At 52.1% G+C, this 26,474-nt stretch overlaps 1 protein-coding gene across 5 annotated transcripts in view; it reads left to right on the top strand.

The window, feature by feature from the left end:
- SGSM2 (small G protein signaling modulator 2) overlaps positions 1–26,474 on the top strand; it is a 35,587-nt gene that overhangs the window by 7,413 nt on the left and 1,700 nt on the right. Inside the window, exons 3-23 of one of the 5 annotated variants that reach the window (XM_008565615.1) lie at positions 10,043–10,205; positions 10,512–10,673; positions 10,973–11,040; positions 11,139–11,284; positions 11,584–11,718; positions 12,239–12,363; positions 12,769–12,836; positions 13,087–13,247; positions 13,410–13,536; positions 15,099–15,233; positions 19,163–19,316; positions 20,110–20,174; positions 20,260–20,405; positions 20,909–21,037; positions 21,312–21,494; positions 23,008–23,394; positions 23,653–23,777; positions 24,287–24,369; positions 24,533–24,642; positions 25,097–25,193; positions 26,150–26,317. In XM_008565615.1, coding sequence (XP_008563837.1) covers positions 10,043–10,205; positions 10,512–10,673; positions 10,973–11,040; positions 11,139–11,284; positions 11,584–11,718; positions 12,239–12,363; positions 12,769–12,836; positions 13,087–13,247; positions 13,410–13,536; positions 15,099–15,233; positions 19,163–19,316; positions 20,110–20,174; positions 20,260–20,405; positions 20,909–21,037; positions 21,312–21,494; positions 23,008–23,394; positions 23,653–23,777; positions 24,287–24,369; positions 24,533–24,642; positions 25,097–25,193; positions 26,150–26,317 — 2,937 coding nt within the window. Of the gene's footprint in view, positions 1–10,012; positions 10,206–10,511; positions 10,674–10,972; positions 11,041–11,138; positions 11,285–11,583; positions 11,719–12,238; positions 12,364–12,768; positions 12,837–13,086; positions 13,248–13,409; positions 13,537–15,098; positions 15,234–19,162; positions 19,317–20,109; positions 20,175–20,259; positions 20,406–20,908; positions 21,038–21,311; positions 21,495–23,007; positions 23,395–23,652; positions 23,778–24,286; positions 24,370–24,532; positions 24,643–25,096; positions 25,194–26,149; positions 26,318–26,474 lie in introns of all 5 variants that reach the window. The other 4 variants (XM_008565611.1, XM_008565624.1, XM_008565620.1 and 1 more) reach the window with 4 other exon arrangements.

Here is a 26,474-nt window from a genome sequence, read left to right as displayed (position 1 = left end):
AAAAAAAAAAAAAAAAAAAAAAAATCCCAATTTGGGCTCAGAATAAGGCTGGTTTAAGACAGTGATTATCAACCTTTTTTCCCACCTGCAGTCTATTCCCATGCATCACACAATGGAATCATAGTCAGGGATTCTTGGGGGGAGGGGAGGGAAGACTAGATATGTGTTGACTGAAAATGCTACCCCTCTGGCTTTTGTAGATTCTGATGTGCAGTATCCCTCACCCCCTGGAAAAATACTCAGAAACACATTTTTAGTCTGAAGTAGATCCAGACTTATATGAGTCTTGCTGTTGTCTAGCCATGTCCAGAATTCAGCTTTGTTCTCAAAGAAATGGAGTGCGGAGGACATGCTGAGAGATAGGAGCAGGCTGTAGAGATGATTAACTGCAGAATGACCACATTCCCTAGAACTTTTGCTGGCAGGGGAGGAGGTGGGAGGCAGTGTGCTGGGGTCCTGGGCCCTTCATCTCCGTGCTGGCAGAGGAGGGCTGGGGGGGGTGACTGAGGAGGCCCATGCCTAGGCAAGACGAGCTTCTCTGAGCTTCCTTAGAATACAGACATTTGAATCAGAAACAGAAACTTCCTGGAGAGCCTTAGAAATGGAACTGAAGAATCCATGAGTCAAGACCAGGGATAGCCAGTTAGATCAGTTGGTTAGAGCACGGTGGTATAACCCCAAAGTCTAAGGTTCACATCCCCATACCAACCAGCCTCCAAAAAAAGAAAAAAAAGAGACCTGGCCCAATGCAAGTCCAGGAAAGTTGTGGCCAGACCCCCTCCCCCTTCCTATTATCCAAGGAGGGGGTGAGACTCCCAGGACTGATGAGAAAGGTGCATTTGTTGAATGTTTACTATGTTTGTTCCTAAACCTGTCTGTCCAGAAGCCAGTCAGGCTCCTGCAAGTAGAAGCCTTCCTTGTGAGGAAGCTATGCTGGCAAACCTGGTTGGCAGGGAGGGGGTTTCTCCTTGTGCTATCCTCCTACTGCAAAGCATGTCGGCAGTGCTGTTCTGCTGTGGCCACCTCTGAACCCCCAGGCCAGAGGATCAGAACCTGTATGACTGTCCCCCCGCCACCCCACTGATGGAGGCTGGGGCTTGGAAAATGGGCTCAAAACTACCACTGTGGGAGAGGGATCTTTGATATCCCCTTTTTATCTTAAAATGTCATGTTGAGCTTGCACTTTGCTCCATAGTAAGGTCTTTGAATTTTTTTATTTTAATGTAGAGACTTACTGTTGAATCAAATTAATACTTCGTGTTTTCCCTGTGGCTTCATGAACCTACAGGTAGGTATAGGCTGGTATCTCTGGCCACCACCTCCCTTGGAGGGATAGGTGTTTTTAACTTGTGCTTGTGGGCAGAGCACTCAAGGTCAGGGTTAAACAGCGAATTGTTCCAAGTTTCACCTTTGAACTCTGCTTCTGTAATAGTAATACATGTGCTTAAACAGGGCACAATTGTTTTCTTGCCATCGAGGGATCTGAGATAATTTGGGAATCAACCTATGAGCTTTGGAGAAGCCATTTTTCTGGGCCGGCCCTCCCCTCTGGCTCAGATCTGGGAGTGTCTGCCAGCACAGTATTTCTATTTACTCTATTCCAATTGGGTGCTATGGTTGGATTTTAACCTTTGGTGAGTAGAACAGGTTTCCCAGGCCCACAGACAGACTTCTGGCCTGGCAGAGCAGGTTCTCAGACTCAAATGCTCCTTACACCCCTCCCCCAGGCATCAGGGGAGGGGCCAGCCCTGCCTCATTCCTCACCAGGTTTCCTACTGTCTTGTGTGCACATGGGTCAACCTGAGGGCTGAGAATGAACTGTAATGGGAAATGGGGGCGGAGTCTGTGGAGGTGGGAATATCATCAGGCTTTATTAACCAGCTCCCCGTTGCTAAGCAGCTTTCATTAGCCAGGAAGTTCTGCCCTGCAGTGAGCTACTCAGGGGAATGGCAAGGAGATGCTAATGAGCTGAGGGAGAAGCAGGTGCCATGGAAGGCTTGCGTCCCACCTGGGATATTGCAGCCAAAGATATTTCAGCACATTCAGAGATTCACACTCCAGGCAGCTTCAGCCTATCTATTTTCAGTAAAAGGGATTCCTTCATCTTCCCAACTGCATGTAATGAAAAGCTCATTCTCTGGGTGACTTCTGCCTTCCATCCAGAAATAATCAAATAGGAAGGAAGGACATCTGGAGGAACTGGTTTCCCTCACCCTATCTCGGAGCGTGGCTGAGACTTGTGGTGGTCTGTAGCTGGGACTTTGGAGTCAGACAGACCTGAGTTCACATTCTGGCTGTGTCACTAAGCATCTGACCTGACCGTTACCAGTCATTCATCTCTGAGCCTACCCCCAGAAGTTGAAGCACGTAGCATGGAGGTGGGTATGTAGTAGGTGCTCACTGATGTTCCACTTTATTCATGAAAGTAACTGTACAACCTTCCTCATAAAACCTCTTTGAACCTTCTCCAGGATTCCATCTGGGAATCCTTGTTTCTGAGAGTTTGGGGCATCAGGACAGTCAGGGAAATTTGAACTCCAGGAACTCAATCAGTAAACTTGTAAATATTAAGGAATTATTATTAATTTTATAGGTACAGTAAAGGTATATGTACATGTTTTTAAGAGTTCTTATCTTTTAGGGATATATACTTAGGTATTTATAGATAAAAATATATGATGTCTAAAATTTTCTTCAGAGTAATCCAGGGGTAAGGAAAATGGTTACAGGTGGTCCTCTGGACCTGATAATTGTTTAAGTCAGCTAGTGGGTACGTGGGAATTTATTATACTGACCTCTTTAGTTTTGTATATGTTTGGAATTTTCCATAATGAAATGATAGGTTTTTTTTAAAAAAAAGGCAGAGGAGAATGGGAAGAGGAAGAGATAAGGATAGCAAGTATAGACAACTTTCTTGAGAAATTTTACGTAACGCGAAGCAGGTAAATGGAGCAATAACTGAATGGGGATGTAGAGCCAAGGAAGGTGGTGGTGGTGTGTTTTTAAGTTGGAGAAATTACAGAATGTTTATAGTCAAGTGGGAAGTATCTAATAGGGAAAATGGAACGTGTAGGAAAGAGAAGGGACATTTCCTTGAAAAGGTGAATGGGACTGGCTCCAGCATGCAGATGGAAGGGATGGCCTTAGAGAGGAGCACAAACAGACTATTGTAGGGCGGGAGGGAAGGCAGGGGATGGGCAGGAAGCGCAGGGAGGAAAGGCACCAATGCTCTTTGCTCACCTTCGGTGTGCTGGGCAGTGATCAAGAAGCCTTTTGCACATTTGCTTATGCCATTGCTTTTCACCCCAGCACCCATTGAGGGAGGACCTGTTATTTTTCCTAATTGCAGCTGAAGCCCAGAGAGGTTTAATTATTTACCCAAATTCAAACAGTAAGGAGAAAAACCAGTGTTTGAACTCACATCTTTCTGGCTCCAAAGTCTGTGCTGCCAAGGGATTGGACTGCCCATGAGGTCTACCCAGGAATGGAGACTAGAGAAGTAGGGGCATTGAAGAGGAGTTGGCCCTCGTGGAGACACAGCGCTGGTCATCAAACACCAGGCTCATGGTGTCCAGAGAGGCTCTGGGAGACAGTTGGGTCCCTTGCTGAACTGGGTGAGTGTGCTCAGTCCTCCATCAACTGTATGAGAGGCTGGCTCTGGCCTGGTTCCCTGGCTCCCTGAGAAGCCACCGTGAGTGCTGTGCATGCAGACCCTGCCCTGCATCCCCAGTGAGGCAAGGAAACTGGATATGTGTGGCATGAATTTCATTTCCCTCACCTTGGTTCCAGAAAATCAGGGCAGTTCTTTCTTATCCCAGTCAGAATCTGGATGGAAATGTTGCTTTCTTATTTTGGGGGGTTGAGCAAGGGTGAATGCCCCGCAAAGTTGAAGCAAACAGCCAGTATCATCAGTGCACGCTGAGAGAAGATGTACCCTAGTTACCATAGAAATGCTCATTCTGAGGGCTGGCCCATGGCTCACTTGGGAGAGCGTGGTGCTGACAACACCAAGTCAAGGGTTAGGATCCTCTTACCGGTCATCTTTAAAGAAAAAAAGAAATGCTCATTCTGAGGGCTGGCCCATGGCTCACTTGGGAGAGCGTGGTGCTGACAACACCAAGTCAAGGGTTAGGATCCTCTTACCGGTCATCTTTAAAGAAAAAAAGAAATGCTCATTCTGAGTGGAGGTGGCCATTACAAATCCCTGGGTGGAAATAGCCAGCCAGAGAAGTGGGAGGAAAGGGGCAGACCATGCCTAGTGATGCCTCATTGCTCCTGCACTTCATCTACTATAGACGAAACAATGACTTCCTCCACTGGCAGCTGGAGTCAAAGCATATTTGCTTCCCCCTAAGTTCCACCTTGAAAAGAAACCCCTGTCCCACTCATTCCTTTACCTCTAGGGAGGCTGCTACTCCCCTGTCGATCTTGATTCCACTATCCCGGCCCTGAACCAGTGGCCCCATTGCATTCAGCTTTTGAAAATTCTGCTCTGAGTAATGTCCTCCAAAGCTCCAGGACCAAAATGGACCACCTGTGGCTGCCTGCTCTGCCCACATTTTCCTCACTTGGGTTGTCTATGGCAACTACAACTGAACTCCCCCATTGCACAGATGGCAGCTGCTAGTAAAGGGTGAAATTGAGCCAGTGGCGGGGGAGCAGGCTATACTTGCCACACCTGTTCTCCTCCCATTCCCAACTCCTCCTGGCTGAGCAGCTTGGACCCAGCTTCATGTCAGACTGTACTGTGGATTCCTTGTCACTGTTCCTCAACCAAACTGGGCTAGTCCTCTGAAGACAGTTCAGTGGATCCCACTGTTATTAGGCTAAACTTGGGCTGGGCTTGTTCAGGTCCTTTGGCTGCTAGGCACAGCTTTAGACATAGATATATACACAGGTGAGAGCAAAGGTAGAATAGGGGGCCCCCCCAGACCCAGCCTTGCTTCTGAAGCCCCCTGGGCTGCTAGATTTAGTTCATTTTTGTGAGCTCCTCAGACACATATTGAATTGTTTCTCTGATCCCTGCCTGGTCAGGTCACCTGCTGCTGCCCTGAGCAGAGCCCAGATATCCTCCTATGGGTGGGGAAACAAGCCATTCGAGAGGCCCTATTTGCTGAGGGAACTGGTGAAAGAGAGGGTAGCTGTGGACAGACCCAGCCTTCCTAGGTTTTGTGAATTTTGTTTTGTTTTGTTTTGTTGGCGGCTGGCCAGTACAGGGATCCGAACCCTTGACCTTGGTGTTATAACACTGCTCTAACCAACTGACCTGACCAACCAGCCAGCCCTGGGTTTTGTGAATTTTGATTCCCTCCCAGGTTGGAGAGAATCTCTGGTGTCATCTCATAATAGGAACTCTAGTGGTATCTATGCTCGATGGTCACCTACTCAATTATAATTATTATTGTGAATTGATAATATATTTACCTGGTACAAAAAATCAAAACTATGTAAAAGATACACAGTGGAAAGACTTACTTCTTTCCCTGCTCCATTCACCCACTTCCCTTCTACTTACCAGTTCCCACACAGGTAAGCACTTTTGTTTGTTGTGAGTTTTTTATACTAAGAAAAAAGATTATAAACTTTGTTCTCCCCACTCTTTTTGTAATCAAAGGGTATCATGCAATCATATTGTTGTGCATATTGCTTTTGGAGTGCTTTCCATTATTAGTTCCTAGAGAGCATCTTCATTCTTGTTAAGAGTTACATAAGATTCTGCTGTATGAATATACCATATGTACTGACCTGTCCCCTGTTGATGGACATGTGGATGGTTTCCAATCTTTTGCTATTATAAGTAATATCTGTAGGTACAGTTATATCTGGAGGATGGATTCTCAGAAGTTATTTGTGATGTTGATAGATAGTGCCAAATTGTCTCCATTTGCCACCACCCAGCCCTCCCACCTGCAGTGTTTGAGCAGATTCAGCAACTTCTCAAGTTCCTCGAATCTCTGTCTTCCCAATGCCTTCTCTACTCTAAATTGGGCCTCTTGGAATAGTTAAATAAGTGTGTTAAGGTTTGGGGATGGAGGTAGGATTTCATTAGCACTTGTGGTCTCCAGCCCCAAGTAGCATTTGTTAAGCTCTATAACTTGATGGACTTTAGCAGTACGTAAGAGGCTGGTGAGGCCAAGTCCCAAGGCTAGTCTGTGCCTGTAGTTCCCAGTCTTTCCCTGCAAAGATAGCACCAGGCCTTGGGGCAGAGGAGGGGAGGTGTCTACATCAAAGTGCTGGAGTTAAATTTAGTTATGCTCCTGTCCACTCAGGTGCTCTTCTCTGGCCTTCCTGTCAGTGGGGGGATGGGATGGAATGACAAGAGTAGAGAAAGTACCCTGGGCTCATCTGGCCCAAACTCCAAAGGCCACCAGAAGACCAGGGTGAGGAGTGAGGAAATCATGGTTGTTAAATCATGTCTCTATCTAGCCCTATTTTGATTCATTTGCCCAAATCTTTCCACCCAAACCAGTGCTGGTTTTTATTAATTAGTACACATTTTTCTCATAAGAAATGAGCTGAATGATGTCAGGTCTGTCACCTTGTTGTGGTACATCCAGAGTGTCTATAAGTGGTGCTGGGACCCACTGGCAGAGGAAGTTCTAAAGCCTTCCCGGCTGGGGTCCCAGGGCCTAGACAGCTCTGTTAACAGGGGGATGGGTTTAGTTAACAAGTGCTTTAGCCTATGGGCATCTCCTGCCATGGCCTTCCACCCTGGGGGGTGGGGTCATGGTGGCAGATCTGGGGCAGAAAAAGGAGTAAGGCCCTAGAGTTTTCCTGCTTGGTGCCCTGGGCAGAAGAAGAAAATAAGCATGGACCTTTATGTGGACTTCTCCCTGGGGAAGGAGACTGACAGTCTCCTACTACCCAATTTGTCTGTGACAGACCTTCCCTGGGGAGCAAGTTCAGAAGGAGGGCTGCACATTGCTGTTGATGGCTCTGCAGCCAGTTCTGAGTGTGGTTTCCCCCTATACTGAAGAGTACATGTTTGTGTGTGTATGTTTATATCTCTGTGAGTTTTGATCAGTGGGAATGTCTGGGTTTCTGCTCAACTCAAAAGCCTTAGTGCAGGGATTTTTGATCTTTTGGGGGTCAGGTACCCTCTTTTATAAACTGAAAACCATGGATCCTGTATCCAGAAAAAAAAAAAAGCACTCACCTAAGCATTCTAGAGCACATCGACAATTTGTACGCAAGTTGCATGCACTTTCAGGGGGCTTTGCAGCCCAAGAATCCCATCCACAAACCCTCTTAGGATAGTGGTTCTCAATTATTAGTGTTATTATTTTGCCTACATGCTGCACACAATAACATTTTTACATTTTTCATCTTGTGCTGATTCCCTGTGGGGATAAGGAATGACAAATATAGTTTGAAAAATCACTGACCAAGGAGCCCATGGAACTGGGTCAATAATACCTGGCCTAACAGGCTGTTTATTTTGCTTGGAAAGTCAAGGGATAAGAGAGATTTCTCCTCCCCAGACATTGCCTGGCACCTTGCCTGGTTTTCACAGAAGGAACTTAGGGGCCATGTGGTGAGCAGGGGGACTGGGAGTGATGTTTGCGCTTCTCTCAGTATTGACTACTTGCAGTAATCGCTGAGGAATGCCTCTGCTCACCGAGAGAGAATAACATTCCTGTGCTCAGAGGCTGGCTGGGAGTGGGGGTGAGGACAAACAGGATGGGAGTGTGCTGGTGTCGGCCACTCTCCAGTTTCCCAGCCTGACGCCTGGGGAAGGTGGGAAAGTTAATGACTCATTATCCCAGCAATTATTCACATCATGGAGGCACATGATTCCGCATAGGACTAGTGCTACCTGCTGCCACTAAGGTACTGTTCAGTGCTGCCCACTTTGGACAGAGAGTGCAACCCCAGGAAATAGTCACCATCTTCCAAAAGGTGAGGACTTGTAGCTCCAGCAGCCCCAGGAGCAAGAGACTAGGACGAAAGGGTCACTCACCTGTACACCCCAGGCCCATGAGACCTCTAGGGACCAGGGGGACTGACCATGGAGAGGGGTATGTGGAAAGTTAAGCCAAATATTTTCCACATACACATGATACATGCAGATACATCTGTCTCCATACACATATGTGTAGATATATGAACACACTGTGAAGGAAAGGCTGTACGTGCCTTGTAAAATAAAGTCTTCCGGGCCGGCCTGGTGGCACACTGGATAGTGCGCCGCTTGGGAAGCGCAGCGGCGCTCCCGCCCGAGGGTTCGGATCCCACATACAGACCGGTTCCGGCTCACTGGCTGAGCGAGGCGCGGGAGCAACACCGAGGGTTGCAATCCCGTTACCGGTCCCTGGTCCGGTATGGGGGCAACACTGAGGGTTGCGATCCGTTGCCGGACACGGAAAAAGACAAAAGACAAAAAAAAAATAAAAAAAATAAAGTCTTCCAAGGCCTGAGCAGGGAAGAGCTTCAGCAGGAGGCTCTCAGGAAAGGGAGGGGTCCTGCCTGTGTCCCCTCCCCTGGGATTGAACTGATGGACCTCTGGGCTGGCTCCAGGGATTACCTCCATTCTTGACTTTAGTCCAAGAAAACAAAACTCCTTTATAAGACAGTAGTGACTGACTGCCTGTTGGTTACTAAAAATGAAGGCAAAAAACAGGTGAGAAACTATTTTCAGTAATTATTTCCTAAATCCAAGTTTCATGTTCTAACAGCGCTAGTCAAAATAAACTTGATGGTGCCTCAGTTTTCTTGTTTCTAAGAGAGTGGCATTTCCACCCACCTCTGGGGAAACCTGTGATCCTCTCTCTAATGCATCCTCTTCCTCTCCTTGCCAGGGAGAGGTCCTGCAGAAACCCAGCTCTTACAGGTTAGCTGTAGAACAGTGTCAGAACAAAATGGGTGAGGAATCAGGAACAGACATGGATCCAGGGTCTCCTGAGAACCAGACCCTGTGCAGGGGGTTTCATGTACTTCATCTCATGTGATGTCTCACACCAGTCCTAGGAAGTCTTCCCCATTTCACAGATGATAAAACTGAGGCTCAGAGCATTAAATCACTTATCCATGTTTCCCGTGGCAGTGAGTGGCCACACCAAGTTCAGACCCTGTCCTGGCTGACACCCAGTTCGTGTGAAAAGAGCACTTGTGATGTGAGAGGAGTCACTTCTCCCACCTGTGCCCCCAACCCAAACACAGCTGGAGCTGGCGAATGAGGCTTAGGCCAGGATTTTGGGCCTTGGGTCCTAGTCCTGGCTCTGCCATTATGTGACTGTGATCAAATCACCTCTGGGCCTTTCCCTCCTCACTTGTAAGACAATCAGCTTGGTCTCAGTAATGGCCAAACCCCCCCTCTCCCTACACATGCCCTCTAATATGTTTAGAGTCTGCACATTCCCAGAGCAACTCCCTGCCCTTCCACACCAAGACCTTCTTTCCTTCCTGTGGGGTCTGTCTGCCGTAAGCAGGATCCAGACAGAGAATAAGCCTAGCCCTTAAAAACATGAATGAATGAAGGGAACTCTTCCCAGCATGGATGTGAGAAATTTCTCACTCAGCTGCTGGGCTCATCAATAATCCAGGGGCCGTTGTTGGGTCTGATCTCTGCAGTGGCTTCATCAATATTGCATCTCCTCCTGAGTCGTGTTCCTTAGCAACCACAACACCATGCTCTCCAGCAGGGCTGCTGTGCTCTATGCTCCCTGCATCCCCCATCCTGTAGGTGCTGTCCCTGCTTGCCCTTGTGGTCATGGGTGGAGCCACTCATGCCAACTGGAGTGGGCAGCTTTGATCCTCATAGCCCTGGGGGTGATGCTACATACCGGAGGCATGTTCGTTTCAGGCAAGGGAGAGGGATGGTTTGGCATGTCAAAGCTCTTGCAGGTCCACCCTGGGCAGGAGCAGAGGTACAAAAAGGAGAATTGCGGAGGGAGGTCAGCGTATATCTCCTTGGCCTGCCCCTAGTTCTGGCATGGACAGGCCCTGCCCTTGCCCCCTGCCTCTGCACTGGTATGGAAAAGAGTGTTTTTCCCTGCTTCCCCCTCTTGCCCAGGCTCAGGTGCTGTTTTCCTTTGTGGCCCAGGTGCAGTGGAGGCTTGCTTCCTGCATCAGCTGAGACGCCGTGCCGCTGGCTTTCTGCGCAGCGACAAGATGGCAGCCCTGTTCACCAAGGTGGGGAAGACGTGCCCGGTGGCTGGGGAGATTTGCCACAAGGTACAGGAGCTGCAACAACAAGCAGAGGGCAGGTGAGCCCTGGACGAACCCCTTCTCCCCCTCCCTTCTACTCTTTCAACTTGGCATTTGCTACTTCCCAGAACAACCCATCTGAAGGTTGGCTTCCTGGTCCCATTTCTTGCAGGCCCTCAGATGAGGGACCTGAGGGTAGGGGTTGGGTCCTTGAAGACACAAAGCCCTATCCCCTTCCTTCAATCCCCTACCCCAGTTAGTCCTCTGGGCTCCCTTCCTGTGGCACTAAGCCCCACTCCTAGTTCCATCAATCTGGGATTTACCCCTGGACCCTTGCATTCCTGAATCCCTTCTCCACTTTGCAGGAAACCCTCAGGGGGAAGCCAGGAGGCTCTGCGGAGACAGGGCTCAACCAGCGGGAGGGCCCCAACCCTCAGCCCGCAGGCCTTGAAACACATATGGGTACGCACAGCGCTCATCGAGAAAGTCTTGGACAGGGTTGTGCAGTACCTAGTGGAAAACTGCAGGTGACTGCCCCATTTCCCAGCAGCCCCTCCTCAGCTCCCCTCCTGAACAATCCATCAGACCCACCCCTCAGCATGCTTGACTGTCCATGACGGCCTCCAGGCATGCCTCCATCTCTCCTTTGCACCCCAAAGGAATCAATCACACCAGGCTCCCCACAAAGCTCAGTCCTTATGGACTCTTTCCTTCTTGGTGACTGACATGAATCTGGTCTTTGTGGGGATGTCCCTACCCCGTGAGCTTGACTGCCCTGGAGTGAATCCAGGAGCCTCAGCAGTCACCCTGTCTCTCTCCTGGGCAGCAAGTACTACGAGAAGGAGGCTTTACTGGCAGACCCTGTGTTTGGCCCAATCCTGGCCTCTCTTCTAGGTGAGCCTGAGAGCATAGAGGCCTGTGCTGGGCCAGTGGGGGCTGAGGGGCAGGTGCTAAGGGAGCACCATCTAAGCTGGCTGTCCCTGTCTCCACAGTGGGACCCTGTGCCTTGGAATACACTAAGCTCAAGACAACTGACCACTACTGGACTGACCCCTCTGCTGAGGAGCTGGTCCAAAGGCATCGTATCCGGGGTCTCCCTAATCGCCAGGACTCCCCTGCAAAGCGCCCAGCCCTAGGGGTAGGTGTCTCTCCCCCACCCCTTATGCTCATCCATGCTATGCCCATGGGCCTGTCGGGAAGGAAATGACAGGCCTTGGAGATGCCCCAAGGTAATGGCCGCCCCAAGAGAGCCTTCTCCCCACACTAGCACTGACATAAATGCCAGGAGCCCATGCTGCTCCATGGCTGGAGAGCAGAGGTTGGCAGAGAGCAAACTGGGGGCAGGAAGGACCCTGGGGTCAGCATGGAAACCAAAGGGTTCTCAAGCCCTGAGGCTGATTTCCCAAGGCTGAGACTGAGCCACGGCTTTCCACACAGATCCGGAAGCGGCACTCAAGTGGCAGTGCATCAGAGGACAGGTTAGCTGCCTGCGCCCGCGAGTATGTAGAATCCCTGCACCAGAACTCAAGAATGCGGCTGCTCTATGGCAAGAACAATGTGCTCGTACAGCCGGTAGGAAAACTTAATGCCACCACCCTCCCCTCAATCTCTCTCTTCCAAAGGATCCCAGAACTGGAAGCCTCCAGCCACCGTCCTTCCTTTCTTTAGGAGTTTGACCAGAAAGAAGGGGGAGAATGGCCCCACCCCCACCTCACTATTTCATATGACTCATGCCCAGCCTCGAGTTAGTGGGAACCAGGGATGGTATCTGCTCTGGCTCACAGAGAACCATGACGCCCAGCAGGCAGGGTGAATGCCCAGCTTGAGTGTGGCTGGCCCAGGACACACCTGGCATCCAGGAGGCTGACAGGACAGAGCCAATAGCACTAGGCCAATCAGGGAGAGGAGATGCCCAGATCTTCCCTATGGCCCCTGTTCTTCCTTGTTTCTGCCCTGCTTCCAGCCCAGGACCCTATGGCCAGCCATGCCTGTCCACCCTTCCTCCCACTTGCAGCTCATTTTCCATGGGTCATCCTTGAGAGCCACCCATCCTCTCATCATCTGTATCTTCTGGTGTGTCCCCTCCCTATAGAAAGAGGACATGGAGGCTGTCCCTGGCTACCTCTCCCTGCACCAGTCTGCAGAGAGCCTAACTCTGAAGTGGACCCCCAACCAGCTCATGAACGGGACTCTGAGGGACTCCGAGCTGGAAAAGAGGTGGGGGCTTTAGGACTTGCTCCCAGGAGCCAGGGAAGGGAGTAAGGGCTTGACCTCAGGCAGGGGGGTGGAGAGACCCAGCCTGCTCCAGGAGGCAGGCCTCACTCCCTATCCAGATGCCAAGAACTGCAGGGAGAGGCCACCTGGAGTGATTCTCAAACTCTCTAAGACTGAGCCACGCCTGGGCATAAAGAGGTTTGCCTGAGCCAAGCTCTCGGCAGCTGAGACTGACAGGCTCTATGCCATGAGGACAACATGGGGCACAGAGGAACATGGCCGTCTGAGGTCATTTCTCAGCTATGGTCGTCCTATCTTCTGGGTAGTTTCAAGGGGTGGTAGGGGGCAGGAAGGAAGGCAGTATGGCATGTCTTGGGACACAGTGACACCAATCTGGTTCCTTTCCAGTGTTTACTGGGACTATGCCCTGGTGGTACCCTTCAGTCAGATTGTCTGCATTCACTGCCACCAACAAAGTAAGCCTGCCTTGTCCTGGGCACAGGGGTGGGGAGGGAGAGATTACTTTCTCCCAGTCGTGCACTGTGCATGGGGCCCATTGGCCTTCCCCTCCTCCCACCATCCCTGTTAATGAGGCTCCCAGGCCATGCTTCAGTCCAACTGTCCTCCTCCTACCTAACCTGGGGATCCTGGCCAGTGGGGCCATGGTGATGAACAGGGAGGTCTCGAAGAGGGGCCCAGCCTCACTTACCCATGTTCAACCCCCAGAGAGTGGTGGCACACTTGTGCTGGTGAGTCAGGATGGCATCCAGAGGCCGCCGCTGCACTTCCCACAGGGAGGACATCTGCTGTCCTTTCTGTCCTGTCTGGAGAATGGGCTGCTGCCTGGAGGACAGCTAGAGCCCCCACTATGGACCCAGCAGGGGAAGGTACCTGAGGGTGTGGGAGGCTCTGGGTGAAGGGTTGTGTGGGGTGGGTTCTCCACCCACCTCCCTTCCTTTCACCACTTGAAGTTCTTAGGAACAGCCTTGGGGTGGTATGCTGGATGGGACCCTGCCCTGGACAGGCTGACCACCCCCCCCCCTCCACAGGGGAAGGTGTTCCCCAGGCTACGGAAACGCAGCAGCATGAGGTCCGTGGACGTGGAGGAGAAGTGCATGGGGTGGGCCACAGACTACGTGTTCAGGATCATCTACCCCGGGCACAGGCACGAGCACAGTGAGTGTCCAAACTTCATCCCTGGAGGAGAGAAAGATGCTCAGGGAGGTGGGGGGGTGCAGTGTCACCCAGGAGGGGTGTCAGTCAGGGTCCGCTGACCAGGCCAGGTTAAGACAAGAGGGTCATCGCATAGCCTCTCAACTGAATCTTTCACCACCAAATCATCCCTTTGAAAAGTTGCCTCTCCTCTACCTATCGTCCCCACCTCTTCACCCCAAGACTTGGCTCAGCAGACCCAGACGTCACTGTACAAGATTCTCTTAGTCATCCTTTTATGCCTTGCCCCGAAAGAAAAAAACACGGAGAAACTAAAAATAGAAGGAGGATATCTCTCCATTTCCCCTCGGCCTGCTCCCCAACCCCCACAAGCAGCCTGGGTGTGGGATCAGCGCTTATTTTTGGGTGGTACAAATGGTTCACTGATTCCTCTAGAGCCCGAGTCTTCCTCAAACCAGCTACTGATGAGAGGAGCTTCAGCTGGAGGTAGTGGGTTGCATCTGATGAGGCTAGGACTTGGAGCTGCCCAGAGGACTTTGGGGGTTGGGGGTCCTAAAGGTGGCTTGGCCTTCATGGGTCCTGCCCCCCTGGAGTTCTCTCTATATGTATCTACAACACCAAAGTTCCCTTTCTGATCAGGGTGCTGCTGCTACCCGAAGGTTTCTCTGGGCCAGACTTGCTTTTCTTGTCAGGGAATTTGACAGCCCAGACCACCTGCTTCCTAAATTTCCTAACTTGTGCCAAAAAGTTGTCAACAAGTGGCCTCTATATTAGTGGACAGATAATCCAGACTGCATACATATAGCCACATCACGAATAGTCCCAACAGACTAGGAGGGTACAAGATGTGGGGATTACCCCTCCCAAATATACCTGACAAGGAGACACATCTTTTGCCAGAACTTTTGCAAATCCAACTTCTAATCTCAGGCTGTTTCTCAGTTTAGATTATTCAGTCTCTACTTCCCCTCTTCAGTCCTTTGCATATCCCAATCCTGGTCACTTCATTTCAAGGATCATTTCCCTGGAGGACGAGCCAGGGTGCCAAGAAGCTGGAACTCAGCTGAGTGACTCAGGCTCCTTGAGGACAGCTCTGGGAAAACCCTTGGAGGAGAAGGTTGAATTTACTATCTGAGAAGAGGGATTTAGAGTAATCTTCAGATTTGGTCCAGCCTCACCATGACGGGAGGTGAAGAGTGATCAGCAGCCGTCTGCCAACAGTCGTGCCCCGCCTTGGCAGGGCTGGAGAGCTCCTGAGCTGCCAGTCTGTCCCAAACAGTCCCTGTCTTTCACATCTGCCCTCAGTTCTCTCTCTTCTGCTCTTCCTACAGAGGGCCTCTTCCAGAGAGTGGGGTTCTATAGCTACCTCCCAGACCTTACCTTCTTCCATACTCTCCCAAGTAAATCATCAAAAGAGCTTTCAGGTCCCTGCCTTCTCCTCTTCTACGCCCTGCAGGTTCAAGATGCTCACAGCCTCCATCCCACTCACCTTAAGGAGAGAGTCCCTTCTTTCCAGCGACTAGGGTCCTCATGCCTCTGCCTCTCTCGCTATTCTCTTTGAGCAGTCACTATTAACTACCACCACCTAGCGGCCAGCCGCGCGGCCTCGGTGGACGATGATGAGGAAGAGGAAGATAAACTACACACGATGCTCTCAATGATCTGCTCGCGGAACCTCACAGCTCCCAATCCGATGAAAGGTTTTTATCCCTCCCCTTCTCCCTGACCCACCTCATCCCCCACCCCATCCCCTACCCCACCCCCCTGGGCCTACCTGCCACCCACCACAGGGGCTCAAACGGCAGTGTTGGCATTAAGGGACTTGCACCTAGGGCAGTTCCCTTCCATCAGGAGGCAGATCAGGGAGGATGGAAGGAGGCCAGACAGGTGCTGGCAAGAAGAGGGGACCGTACAGAGTGTCTCTGGGCTGTAAGGAAGGGCTTCATGCCTGAGAGGGAAGAGGATCCACTGATGGAAAGGTCTGAATTTTCTGAATGCCTCTTGGGGACCTTGAATGGCTCTCTGAGCCCATTCCTTCTCCTGGGGGTCATGCACGCAAATGCCAGACAATGGTATCTTTCTTTCTCTCCTGCTGTTTGCGAAGACCAGCCTCTGGATCCTGTGCTTCTGACTCCTGACTTAATGAAAACAGGACAGATGTGCCAGGCCCTTCCTTGGGTAGGAGTAGGGGCTGGACAGATCATGTGGACAGTAGTTCCTATGGGTCAGGTGAGGGGTTGAGGGCCACCATGGGAAGAAACCCCAGGGCTGTTTTTCCAGCAGGCCTGAGGGCTCCAGCAGGCATGGCCTGGTACTTTAGCATGAAATCTAGAAATATCTCCAGCATGGTATCCAGAAAGTGACACAGGCTCAGGGTATGGCCACATAAATTCCTGTCCCTGATACGCCCCTCCTTCATTGTATGGTTTTAAGTGAGTGTCTCACCATCATGAAGTTCAGTCTCTTCATCTGTGCCAGGTGCTATGCCAGGGATACAAGACAAGTGTGCTTCTGTCCTCACGGACTTAAGAATCCATGACTGCAGAGGCCCCCTCATTGGAATGACACAGCACAGTGCCCACAGCCTCTCAATGCTCCTCTGTCTACCACCCATCTTTCTTAGCACAGAGTTGGGTTGGTAGAGAGGGAACCCCACTATTTTTGGAGACCAGTCAGCCAGGGGACATGTGTGGGCTAGCAAGGGTGCTCAGGTTGGTTATGAGGAGGCTAAGGCCAGCTCTCTTGGAGGTTAGGCCAACTTCTCCATCCCCACCCATTTCCATGCCACAGAATTGTTTCTTTCCTTTTCCTGCCCCTGCAGAGGGTGTCTAAGAATATGTAACTTTATGCTTCCACAAAGTTCTGCCAAGGAGCCCAGTTCCATAGCCCGGTCACTCAGCCAGTGGTACTGAGTCTCCCCATTGCTGGGCAGCCAGGTCCGCAACTTAGAACACAGCCAGCACACACAGCACAACCCCACCAGCTGCCCCTCTTACTGCCACATGCCTGCTCTTCTGCCTACCTTCCCTCCCAGCCCTTCCAGTAGCCGGCTGCAGCCCAGGCCCAGGTGGGAACATCCTCCTGCTGATGCTTATTGCCTGCACACAAACCTGTCATCTGGTTCCTTGAAAGCCTGAACTTGGGGCTGATGCTTATTTACAGGTTAACTGATTTTGAGCAGTGTGGGAAGGTTGAGCTGGGGGCGAGGCATAAGGAGCCCCTTCTTACCCTATGAACTTGTAGTCAGGCTGGAGGATCCTAGCAGAGCCCTGGTCCTGGCAACTTGGCAATAGAAAGCTGACCCTTGACTACTCTTAGGGCTAAAGCTTCTGGGATCGGAGAAACTTCCAGGCCCATGGGATCCAGAGGCCTCAGGGCTCGTCTGGGCATCCTCTTGGAGAACTCAGGGGCTAGACCAACACAGTATGCAGCCCATGGGCCCCCAGTACTTGGGAAAGGGCAGGAGTCATGACAGCAGAATCAGCAGGTGATTGGGGACATAGGATGGGGGATGTGAGCCCCCCACCTCACTCCAGTCCATAATGACAACACTGTTGAGTCTGTTCTGCTAGTTGTTGCTTTTCAGGCCTGCAACATGCTTGACTTGTGCATGTGAATCAAGTGGTGGGGTATCCAAATCTCCTCTCCCTCCCTTCTCCTCTCCCCTCCTTTTCCTGCTGCCTCCCTTACAGAGCAGAGATGCTATTCACTCTAATTCTGCTCCAGGCCAGGCACCTTTCACTCGGAGTCTTAGGGGCTGTGGGGTTCACCCACCCTGATTTGTTTTGCTTTACACTTTCCTCATGCTCAGAGGAGAGAGAGTCAGAGTCAAAGCTAACCCAGCAAATCCCTCCATCCAGCCTGCTACCCTTCACCCAGTCACGCCAGAGCTTCAGCTGTCTGCACTGGGTTAATTCAGAGATGCAGTGTTCAATGCTGGCTGGTTCAGCTCCTTCCTGGAGAATTAAGGTGAAGAGCATTGACCCAGGAGACTTGCCTTGGTTGGGCCCTGCTTTCTGGACATGAGCTTGTTTCCCTTTGTGCCCACCCTCCGCCCTCTGCACCTGTCACCCTCCCTGCCTGCTGCCTGCCCAGTTGGGCCTACTCCCACCCCAGCTTCTCCCAGGACTGGCCTCTCTCCTACCTGCTGCAGGGGCATGAGCTGGGCTTCTGCCCCACCCCACCTGCACTCGTCCCCTCCCTCTCTCTTCCCAGAGTCCTGGGCATGGCTTGCAACCCCTCTCTCCCAGAGCCGCAGCCCTTCCTCACCAAGTATGTTCCCTTAATTTGCCTCCTGGTGGAGCTGAAGGGCCAGATAGCTACAAAACTCCCAGCCTTGGGTCTGGGAAAAGAGCCCCGGGGCCAAGGCAGGGAAAAGACTAGAGGGGGCTCAGCTCAGCCCTCCCCACGAAAGCACGCCCAAAACTGGAGTCTGGCTCCACAAAAGCCTACACCTGCTCCAGACCATGGTAGGCCAAGGCCCAGGCTGAGCCAGCACCATGCTAGATTCGCCAAGAAAACTACTGCTGAAAGAAGTCTGCTCAGCACACTCCACTCTCTCTCTCCTTGATCTGCTCTGCTCTCTACCTACCTCCTGGCATCACCTCCTAGTCCTTTTACTTCCTGCCCTGACTTTTCTTCATCTTTGTGGCTCACTGGACCTGCCAGCATCCCCCATGAGCACTGCTATGCACCCCACTTGGGCCTTGGAAGCTCTCAAGGGTATTGAGTTCTGATTCAGACCAGCTGGACTGGGTGAGAAGGCTCCATTTGCTAGTGGTGTAGATGTGTCCAAGGAGCCATCTTCTGAGGCTGCACCTGGACACATTCTTCCATGATTGGCATATTGGATGGTGGGCCTGTGTGCCCAGCCACCACCCCCATCCCCACAGTGGCCTGGCAGCCCTGGGAATTTTGCCTTCCTTCCAGTTTGCCTGTGTATTTCCAGGAGGCCACCATGCTGAGTACAGTCAGACTAGGTGAGGATGGGGGAGAATTCAGAAAGTGCCCAGGGAACTGGCAGCAGGGGTACCTGGCCCGGGCAGGAAGGACTGTTCCTCCTTGGCCACTGGCCACCAGATGTAGAACCCTTTAGAAGCATGAGGCCTGTGGGACAGGTGGATCCCTCAGGAGCTTTGTTCAGTGAGGACTCCTCTAGAGAGGAGGGCTCAGAGTTTGAAGCATTCTAAGCACCTTCCTGAGCATCTCAGACTTTGCCCAAGAGAACCAAGCTGAGTCCGTGAAGGTCAAGCTAGCTGGTGGCATTTTAGGGAGCTCAGGCCTTTGTTGTTCTTTCTCTTTCTTTTCCCTCCCTCTAGAAAAGCAAGTGTTTGCTAGTAGCAAGATAGAGATAGACAGTCACCCACGACTCAGTCCAAGTATTTTGTCATGCACAGAAAGACACCTTGCCGACCCCTCCAGGCTTGGTGGAGGTGGGAAGTGTCAGGCACTCTCCCTCTCTCCCACCATTTCCATCTCTGGGCTCTGAATCAGGCAGGCACCACCGCTGCAGTTTTCTACCAATGGATGACTTCATGCTGCAGCTCTGGGCACAGAGGTGGGCATGCTGCAGGGTGCTTGGGGGAGGAGGCCTGCCAGGCCCTGACCATGGCCCCCTTCCTGCCCTCAGATGCTGGCGATATGATTGAGATGCAGGGCTTTGGGCCCAGCCTGCCAGCCTGGCACCTGGAGCCCTTATATAGCCAGGGCTCCTCCTGCCTCTCCTGCTCCTCCAGCAGCTCCCCATATGCCATCCCCAGCCATTGCACCTGCATCCCTGACCGGTAAGTGGGCAGGACCCAGAACACCAGCCTCCCATTAGTATGTCCATTCATGTGTATGTGTCCATCTGTCCTTTGCAGCTGTGTCACTTGCATGACAGGGTGGCCTTTGGAGTTGGACAGACCTAGGTTCAAATTTCACTTCTGCTACCTATGTGACTTTGGCAAGTTACTGAGTCTCTATGAGCATCTATGTTTCTGAACCTCAGGTCCCTCATCTGTTAAATGGGGACAAGACCATCTGCTCCCTAGGTACTTGTGAGGACTAAAGGAGATATAACCTATGTGAATGCCCAGGGTTGTGCCTGGCACATAGCAGGTGCTCAATACTTGTGATCTCCCCTTCCCAATGTAGACATTGATCCTGCTGTCAGGCTGTACTGAGGACACTCCATAGATACCTGGGTATCTGCCATGTGCCAGGAATGAATGTGTGAATGGCCTTTGTGTGAAGACCATTTGCTTTGTGCTCTCCTACCTGTTACTTCATTTTTCACCTGTTTCTCCTGATGACCCTGAGGTGGTTCTCTCCATTTTCACATGAGCAAACCAAGATACTTTGAAGTGTTAGTTGCCCAAAGTCCCTGGTTGTTGGGAGCCAGGCTGGGCCCCCAGCAGCTCTATCCAGGGTGGCCAGCAGGGACAGAGCCCACTGATGTGCTGCTTGGCTATGGATCCTGCTCCCCGCACCATCCCGAGCACCTTACCTGTCCCCAGCCGAAATGCCCTTCCTTCTTGTCCTCCTCCCACCAAGGGGCCTCAGCCCCCTCCCCTCTAAGCCAGGTTGTTTCCACAGGTTGCCACTCAGGCTACTGTGCGAGAGCATGAAGAGGCAGATTGTGTCCCGGGCCTTCTATGGCTGTGAGTGTGCGGGGAAGGTGGGGCTGTGAGGGGCTGTGGGGTGGGGAAGGCACCCCAGTCACTGCCTCCTGGCTGCCCACTGCAGGGCTGGCATACTGCCGCCATCTGTCAACGGTGCGGACCCACCTGTCAGCGCTGGTGCATCACAACATTATTCCACCCGACCGGCCCCCAGGGGCTTCGGGCGGCCTCACCAAAGATGTGTGGAGCAAGTATCAGAAGGACAAAAAGGTACCAGGTCTGGGCTTCCAGGACCAGAGACCAGTTTGAGGGCATGGGGTGGGCAGCAGTGAGTGAAAAGCAGTCTGGTCTGGGATGAGCCTTCGTAGACCAAATGGGCACTCAGGGCAAAGCGTGGGGAGAGATGGGGTTGACAGGCCAGCACTGATGGCCATGGAGTGACCCAGGTCATGGTAGAATCTCATACAGCTGGGTCTGTGGGTTCACATGGGAAGGGGACTAGACTGGGAATCCGTTCTGCTTCCACATTGCCCTCTGACCACTAGCAAACCTTTGCATGCCTCTGGGAACCATTTCCTGCTCTGTAAGATAGGAGGGTAGAACTAGATCTTATCCCACTGGAATCTGGGACACAGGAGGACACGGCTGCCCCAAAGCAGTGTTTTTCTGGGCTTCAGCAGTGACTAAAGCCCCCTCCCCAGCCCCATGGGGCTCACCCAGCTGGGCCACAGAGACCAAGGGGATGCACAGTCTTTACTCCCTTGGTCCCTCAGAACTACAAGGAACTGGAGCTGCTGCGGCAAGTTTACTACGGAGGCGTGGAGCATGAGATCCGCAAGGACGTCTGGCCCTTTCTGCTTGGCCACTACAAGTTTGGCATGAGCAAGAAGGAGATGGAGCAGGTAAGGGGAGCCTATTCCCATGGGAATATGGAGACTGGGAGCTGGGTCAAGGGAGGAAGGGGGCCTTAAAAGCGTCAGCCCCTTCCCAGGAAAGAAACATGACAGAGGAAGATGTTAGCAGAGTGGCTCCACTGTCCTTCCCCCGAGGCCCTATCTCGTGTCCAGCCATCCCAGCCTCTGAGACTCAGGGCCAAAGGTGTAGTGCCTGCCCAGCCCCTGAAGAGGGGGGCCTGGTGCACCCCTCCCCGATGGCCATGGTGTGGTCTGAGTACAGGTGGATGCAGTGGTGGCAGCACGGTATCAGCAGGTGTTGGCAGAATGGAAGGCCTGCGAGGTGGCAGTGAGGCAGCGGGAGCGTGAGGCTCACCCAGCCACGCTCACCAAGTTCTCCTCGGGCAGCAGCATTGACAGCCACGTGCAGCGCCTCATCCACCGAGATTCCACCATCAGCAATGATGTGAGCCAGACGGGGCCTCGGGGGTTGGGGGGCCAGGGGAACCACTAACATTTTACACACAGGAGTCCTCAGCCCCAGCCCAACCTCTAGTACTAGCAGTAGAGCCTGGAAGAAAGGTGTCTCATTTTCTTCAACTGGAAAGTGGATAACTGTCCCTCTGCTGCCTACTTCTCTGGATGTAGGAATAAAATGAGATAGTGCATTGTGTTCTATCACAATGGATTTACTGGGATTAAGGGAAGCCCACCCTCTTTGTAGAGAGACCTCAAGGCTAAGAACAGGCAGCCCTGCGTTCTAGTCCTGGATCCACTTCTGCCAAGATGAGTGTCTGGACAAGAACTTCCCATTTCTGTATCTCAGTTTCTCCTCTTCACTTTCATGTACTCTGATTGTAGAGGCTTCACTGAGAGCTGTTGGCCAGAGAGCAGGGGAGTACTTAGATCAGGCCTATTGGTGTGTATTGGCAAGATCCCCTCTCCTCCCAGTTTATGTTTTTTCTTTAAAATCGACTCTTTGGATGATGTATATTCTTGTTATTTTACAAATCCTTACTAATATTAACAGAAAATGTAAGTTGGAACAAGACTTGAAGAAATAGAACAAGGCATACTGTCCTTTTCCACGTGCTTCATTCTTAACCTGTAATTCATGAATGTGTTCTCCTCTCTGGCTTTGCGTTTTGTAAAAACCTTAGTCTGTACTGGTGTCCCAGCTGCTTTGCTAGCAGACAGCTGTGCCTTCCTTGCTGGCAGTACTCTGAGACTCTTAATTGCCTCAGAACTGTGCTTTTCCACACTTCATGCTTCTTGCTCAAAGTGAAAACAACTTTTTTAGCATCCTTTTCCCTACATAGTCCAAACAAAAAGAAAAAACAAAAACAGTCTGTGTATGTCTCTTTATTTTCCCTGTGACTTGTCCGTGGCGGTAGACTGTTTCGCTGGTAGACTGTTTCCAATCAGTAGAATATGTTTCCTTTTACTTCTTGCCCCTCCTCAGCTTGTCTGAAGGCTAATATAACTGATGAGATACTTGCTACAGAAGTTTCCTGTCTTGTCCTGCTGAACATTCAATAATGAAAATAAGGAAAAACTTGTTTTTCCTAAAACCTCTAGCCTGCCCTCCCTGCAGGGTGCCCCAGCAGTCCTACCAAGACGCTAAGGAACCTCTCCTGGTCTTGTAACTTCACCATGTGTAGAATGAGACAGCTCAAACTGGCCACCAAGTGTCTAGGCCTCTGGTTCCCCTTCTTCCCTCCAGCAGCCATGGGAAGCCCTGGAGTGCTTCACATGAGCAGGGATTGGGTAGGGCTGAAGATGGTGTCTTCATGTTTGCCCAGAACCTTATTTCTCTCTGCCTGGCTTGGCACCCAGGGGTGGCAGCGTTGAGACTGGGTGGGAGTAGGGAGTATGAAAAGAATTCTCCATCCCAGCTCCCCCTGATCCAGGGAGGAGGCAGGGGATGTGGGAGGGTCCTGGAGTACAGGTGGGAGCTACTGTCTGTTCACTCCCACCAGGTCTTTATCTCTGTGGATGATCTGGAGCCCCCAGGGCCTCAGGGCCCTGAAGATTCCAGACCAAAGCCTGAGCAAGAACTGGGAGCAGGGACTCCGGGCACTGCCGTGATAGAGCAGCAGCAGTCTGTGGAGTTTGACTCTCCAGACTCAGGACTGCCATCCTCTCGCAATTACTCCGTGACCTCAGGCATCCAGTCAAGCCTAGATGAGGGGCAGAGCATGGGCTTTGAAGAGGAGGACGGTGGAGGGGAGGAAAGCTCTGACAGGCCAGTCTCTGCACCCCATGCTTTCTCTGAGCCCCAAGATCCCAGCCAGGAGAAGGCTTCGCGGACCAGCGAGCTGGAAGCAGGGCAGGAGCTCATAGCTGTGTGCGCTGCTGCCTACACTGTATGTACACAGTCTCCAGGCACCTTTCCCTCCTGGCATCCCACAGTTTGGGGGTGGGCTGGCAGGGTGGAAGGTGGGGGTGCTCTAACTGGCCTGGAAGGGAGCACCAAGCCCATCTCTCAGCATCCCCAGAGGACTCTGTTCTCTGACTTCCCTGGGTTCCCTGCTTTGCTGCATTTCTTTGTTTGGGCACCACCTCCTGCCCTCAACCTGGAAGCGTCTGGCCAGTTTCACCCCTGAGGGCCCTCTACTCTTTAGATAGAATTACTGGACACCGTGGCCTTAAATCTGCACCGCATAGACAAGGATGTGCAGAGATGTGACCGCAACTACTGGTACTTCACGACCCCCAATCTCGAGAGGCTCAGAGACATCATGTGCAGGTGCCATTGTGGGACAGGGCTGAGGGTGGGAGGCAGGGACCTTGCCCCACACTTTGGCTGCTGCTGGTTGCTCTCTGAAAGGTTAGGTCCAGAAGGCGCCCCCCTTCTCACGCCTGCTCCTGAATCACACTTGACTCTCTCTCTGTCTGGAACACTTTTCCCTGCAGTGTATTTCACCCCCCCACACCCCCCTTCATTCCTAGAGGCCTTTCAGATCTCGGTTTCAGCCATACTTCTTCAAGGAGCCTTGCCTGGTTTCCCTCCCCTGCCCCCCACACCAGACTGTGATGGCCTCTTGTCTCCTTCCCTGAGTCCTCAAGGGCTTGGGGCCAGGGGTCTGGGAGTTGTTCCCCACTGTCTCCCAGTGTAGGGTACACAGGAAGTGTTTCCGGCTCATAGAGAGGCTGACTTCTGGGTAGCAGGCTGCTGTAGTTGCCACCTCCCCAGGGATCCCCGAGGGAAGGGAGGGATGGAGCACAGCCCCAGTGACTCTGTCCCCGGCATTTCAGCTACGTGTGGGAGCACCTGGACGTGGGCTATGTGCAGGGCATGTGTGATCTGCTGGCACCTCTCCTGGTCATCCTTGACAATGGTGAGGGATGGGGGTGTGGGGGTTCCCAAAATGGTGTTGGGAGTGAGCTGACGTCAGCTGGAGAAAAGAAAAGAAGATGGCTAGGTCTGGAAGGGTGGGAATGTAAGCCAGCCTGTCCTCTGGGGTTTCCCGCCCTGCCGGCTTCACTCCTGTCTTCCCTTAGATCAGCTGGCCTACAGCTGCTTTAGTCACCTCATGAAGAGAATGAGCCAGAACTTCCCCAACGGAGGCGCCATGGACACCCACTTTGCCAACATGCGCTCCCTCATCCAGGTGAGGTCTGCAGCTGCCCATGGGCACATGACGGGCAGTGCTGGGCTTGTCTATCCACAGGGTGGCCAGGGAGTGTCCCCCAAATGTCCTTTACATATCATCTTAATTTCTTTCATCTTGAAAAACTGTTTTCAATGTTACAAATCAAGAAGGAGTATGAGTGCTTGTGCTTGTAAAAGTTCTGGTGAGTAGTGGGATTGATGATTAAATCAAACACCCAGAAAATGGTATAACCCCAAAAAGAATACAGCCCATAAAGATGGGGGGACAACAGAGTGGGACGCCCACCCAGGGAGACCTGAGAGGGAGAGAGTGCCGCTGCAAGGCAGCAGGCATAGCACAGCAGGGAGGTGCCTCCTGGAGGTCTGGGGCCCACGCTGCCCTGGGCATGGAGGGCAAGGGTGGCCAAAGTGGCAGCATCAGTTTATCATCTCGTTTTCCCCACCCACTGAAGATCCTGGACTCAGAGCTGTTTGAACTGATGCATCAGAATGGAGACTACACCCACTTCTACTTCTGTTACCGCTGGTTCCTGCTGGATTTTAAGAGAGGTGAGAAGTGGGAACGTGAGGCTGGAGTCAGGGGCAACGGGAGATCTCTCTTCCCCACAGTCAGTGCTTCTCAACCCTAACTGCACTTCAGAAACACTTGGAGAGCTTTTAAAAGCTGCCAGTGTCCTGGGCCCCACCCAGCCCCAAACTTACTAACTGTGGCTGCTGGGAATATGTGTTCTTAAAAGCTCCTTCAGGGGGCCGGCCCGTGGCTCACTCGGGAGAGTGTGGTGCTGATAACACCAAGGCCACGGGTTCGGATTCTATATAGGGATGGCCGGTTCGCTCACCGGCTGAGCGTGGTGCTGACAACACCAATTCAAGGGTTAAGATCCCCTTACCGGTCATCTTTTTTAAAAAAAAAAAAAAAAGCTCCTTCAGGGCCAGGCCGGTGGCGCACTGGAGAGTGTGCTGCTTGGGAGTGCGGTGGTGCTCCCGCCGAGGGTTCGGATCCCATGTGGAGAACGGTTCCCGCTCACTGGCTGAGCGCGGTGCGGGCGTCACACCGAGGGGTGCGATCCCGTTACCGGTCAGTAAAAAAGACAAAAAGGAAAAAAAAAAAAAGCTCCTTCAGTGATTCCAGAGTGCAACCAGGTTGGCAACCATCCTCCTGCTAGGTAATGGTTTTAGAGACTTTTTTCAAAAAAATCTTCCCTGAGCACCAAGATGTGGGATTTATAAAAGTGGTGCTGCTCTGGTGAAGCAAAGTGCAGTGCAGATATGGAGTCTGCAGGAGTCCAGCATGCAGAAATTAGCAAAGAGAAGGGGTGCGGGGTCTTGGTGTGGGGTATGGAACCCCACTCCTACATCAGGCTTTGTTTAATGGGGACTGTCCCAGGACTTTGGCCCCTGGAGGTCTGACTCACCACCTCCAGAGGCCTGTAGGTAGCCAGGCCCAGTCTTAGCCACAGCCATGTGGCTGGGACTGGTGAGTGCCAGCCCCTTACTGTCCCCAGAGCTGCTGTACGAGGATGTGTTTGCTGTGTGGGAGGTGATCTGGGCGGCCAGGCAGATCTCATCGGAGCACTTCGTCCTGTTCATCGCCCTGGCCCTGGTGGAGGCCTACCGAGAGATTATCCGCGACAACAACATGGACTTCACTGATATCATCAAGTTCTTCAATGGTATGAGCTGTTCCAGCCATCCTGGTTGCCTCCAGCAGGGGCACAGGGGCCTCCACTCCTGGCTGGGTCAGAGTTGGAGGGTTCTCAGTAATTACCGGGGTCCCTTCCCCATGGACAGGATGTCAGGAATCTAGCAGGTAGAAACGGAGAGCAGGGT

The sequence above is a fragment of the Galeopterus variegatus genome, unplaced genomic scaffold (assembly GCF_000696425.1).
Source record: "Galeopterus variegatus unplaced genomic scaffold, G_variegatus-3.0.2 Scaffold201, whole genome shotgun sequence".
Lineage (NCBI taxonomy): Eukaryota > Metazoa > Chordata > Mammalia > Dermoptera > Cynocephalidae > Galeopterus > Galeopterus variegatus.
This window is presented reverse-complemented; position numbering and strand designations above follow the sequence as displayed.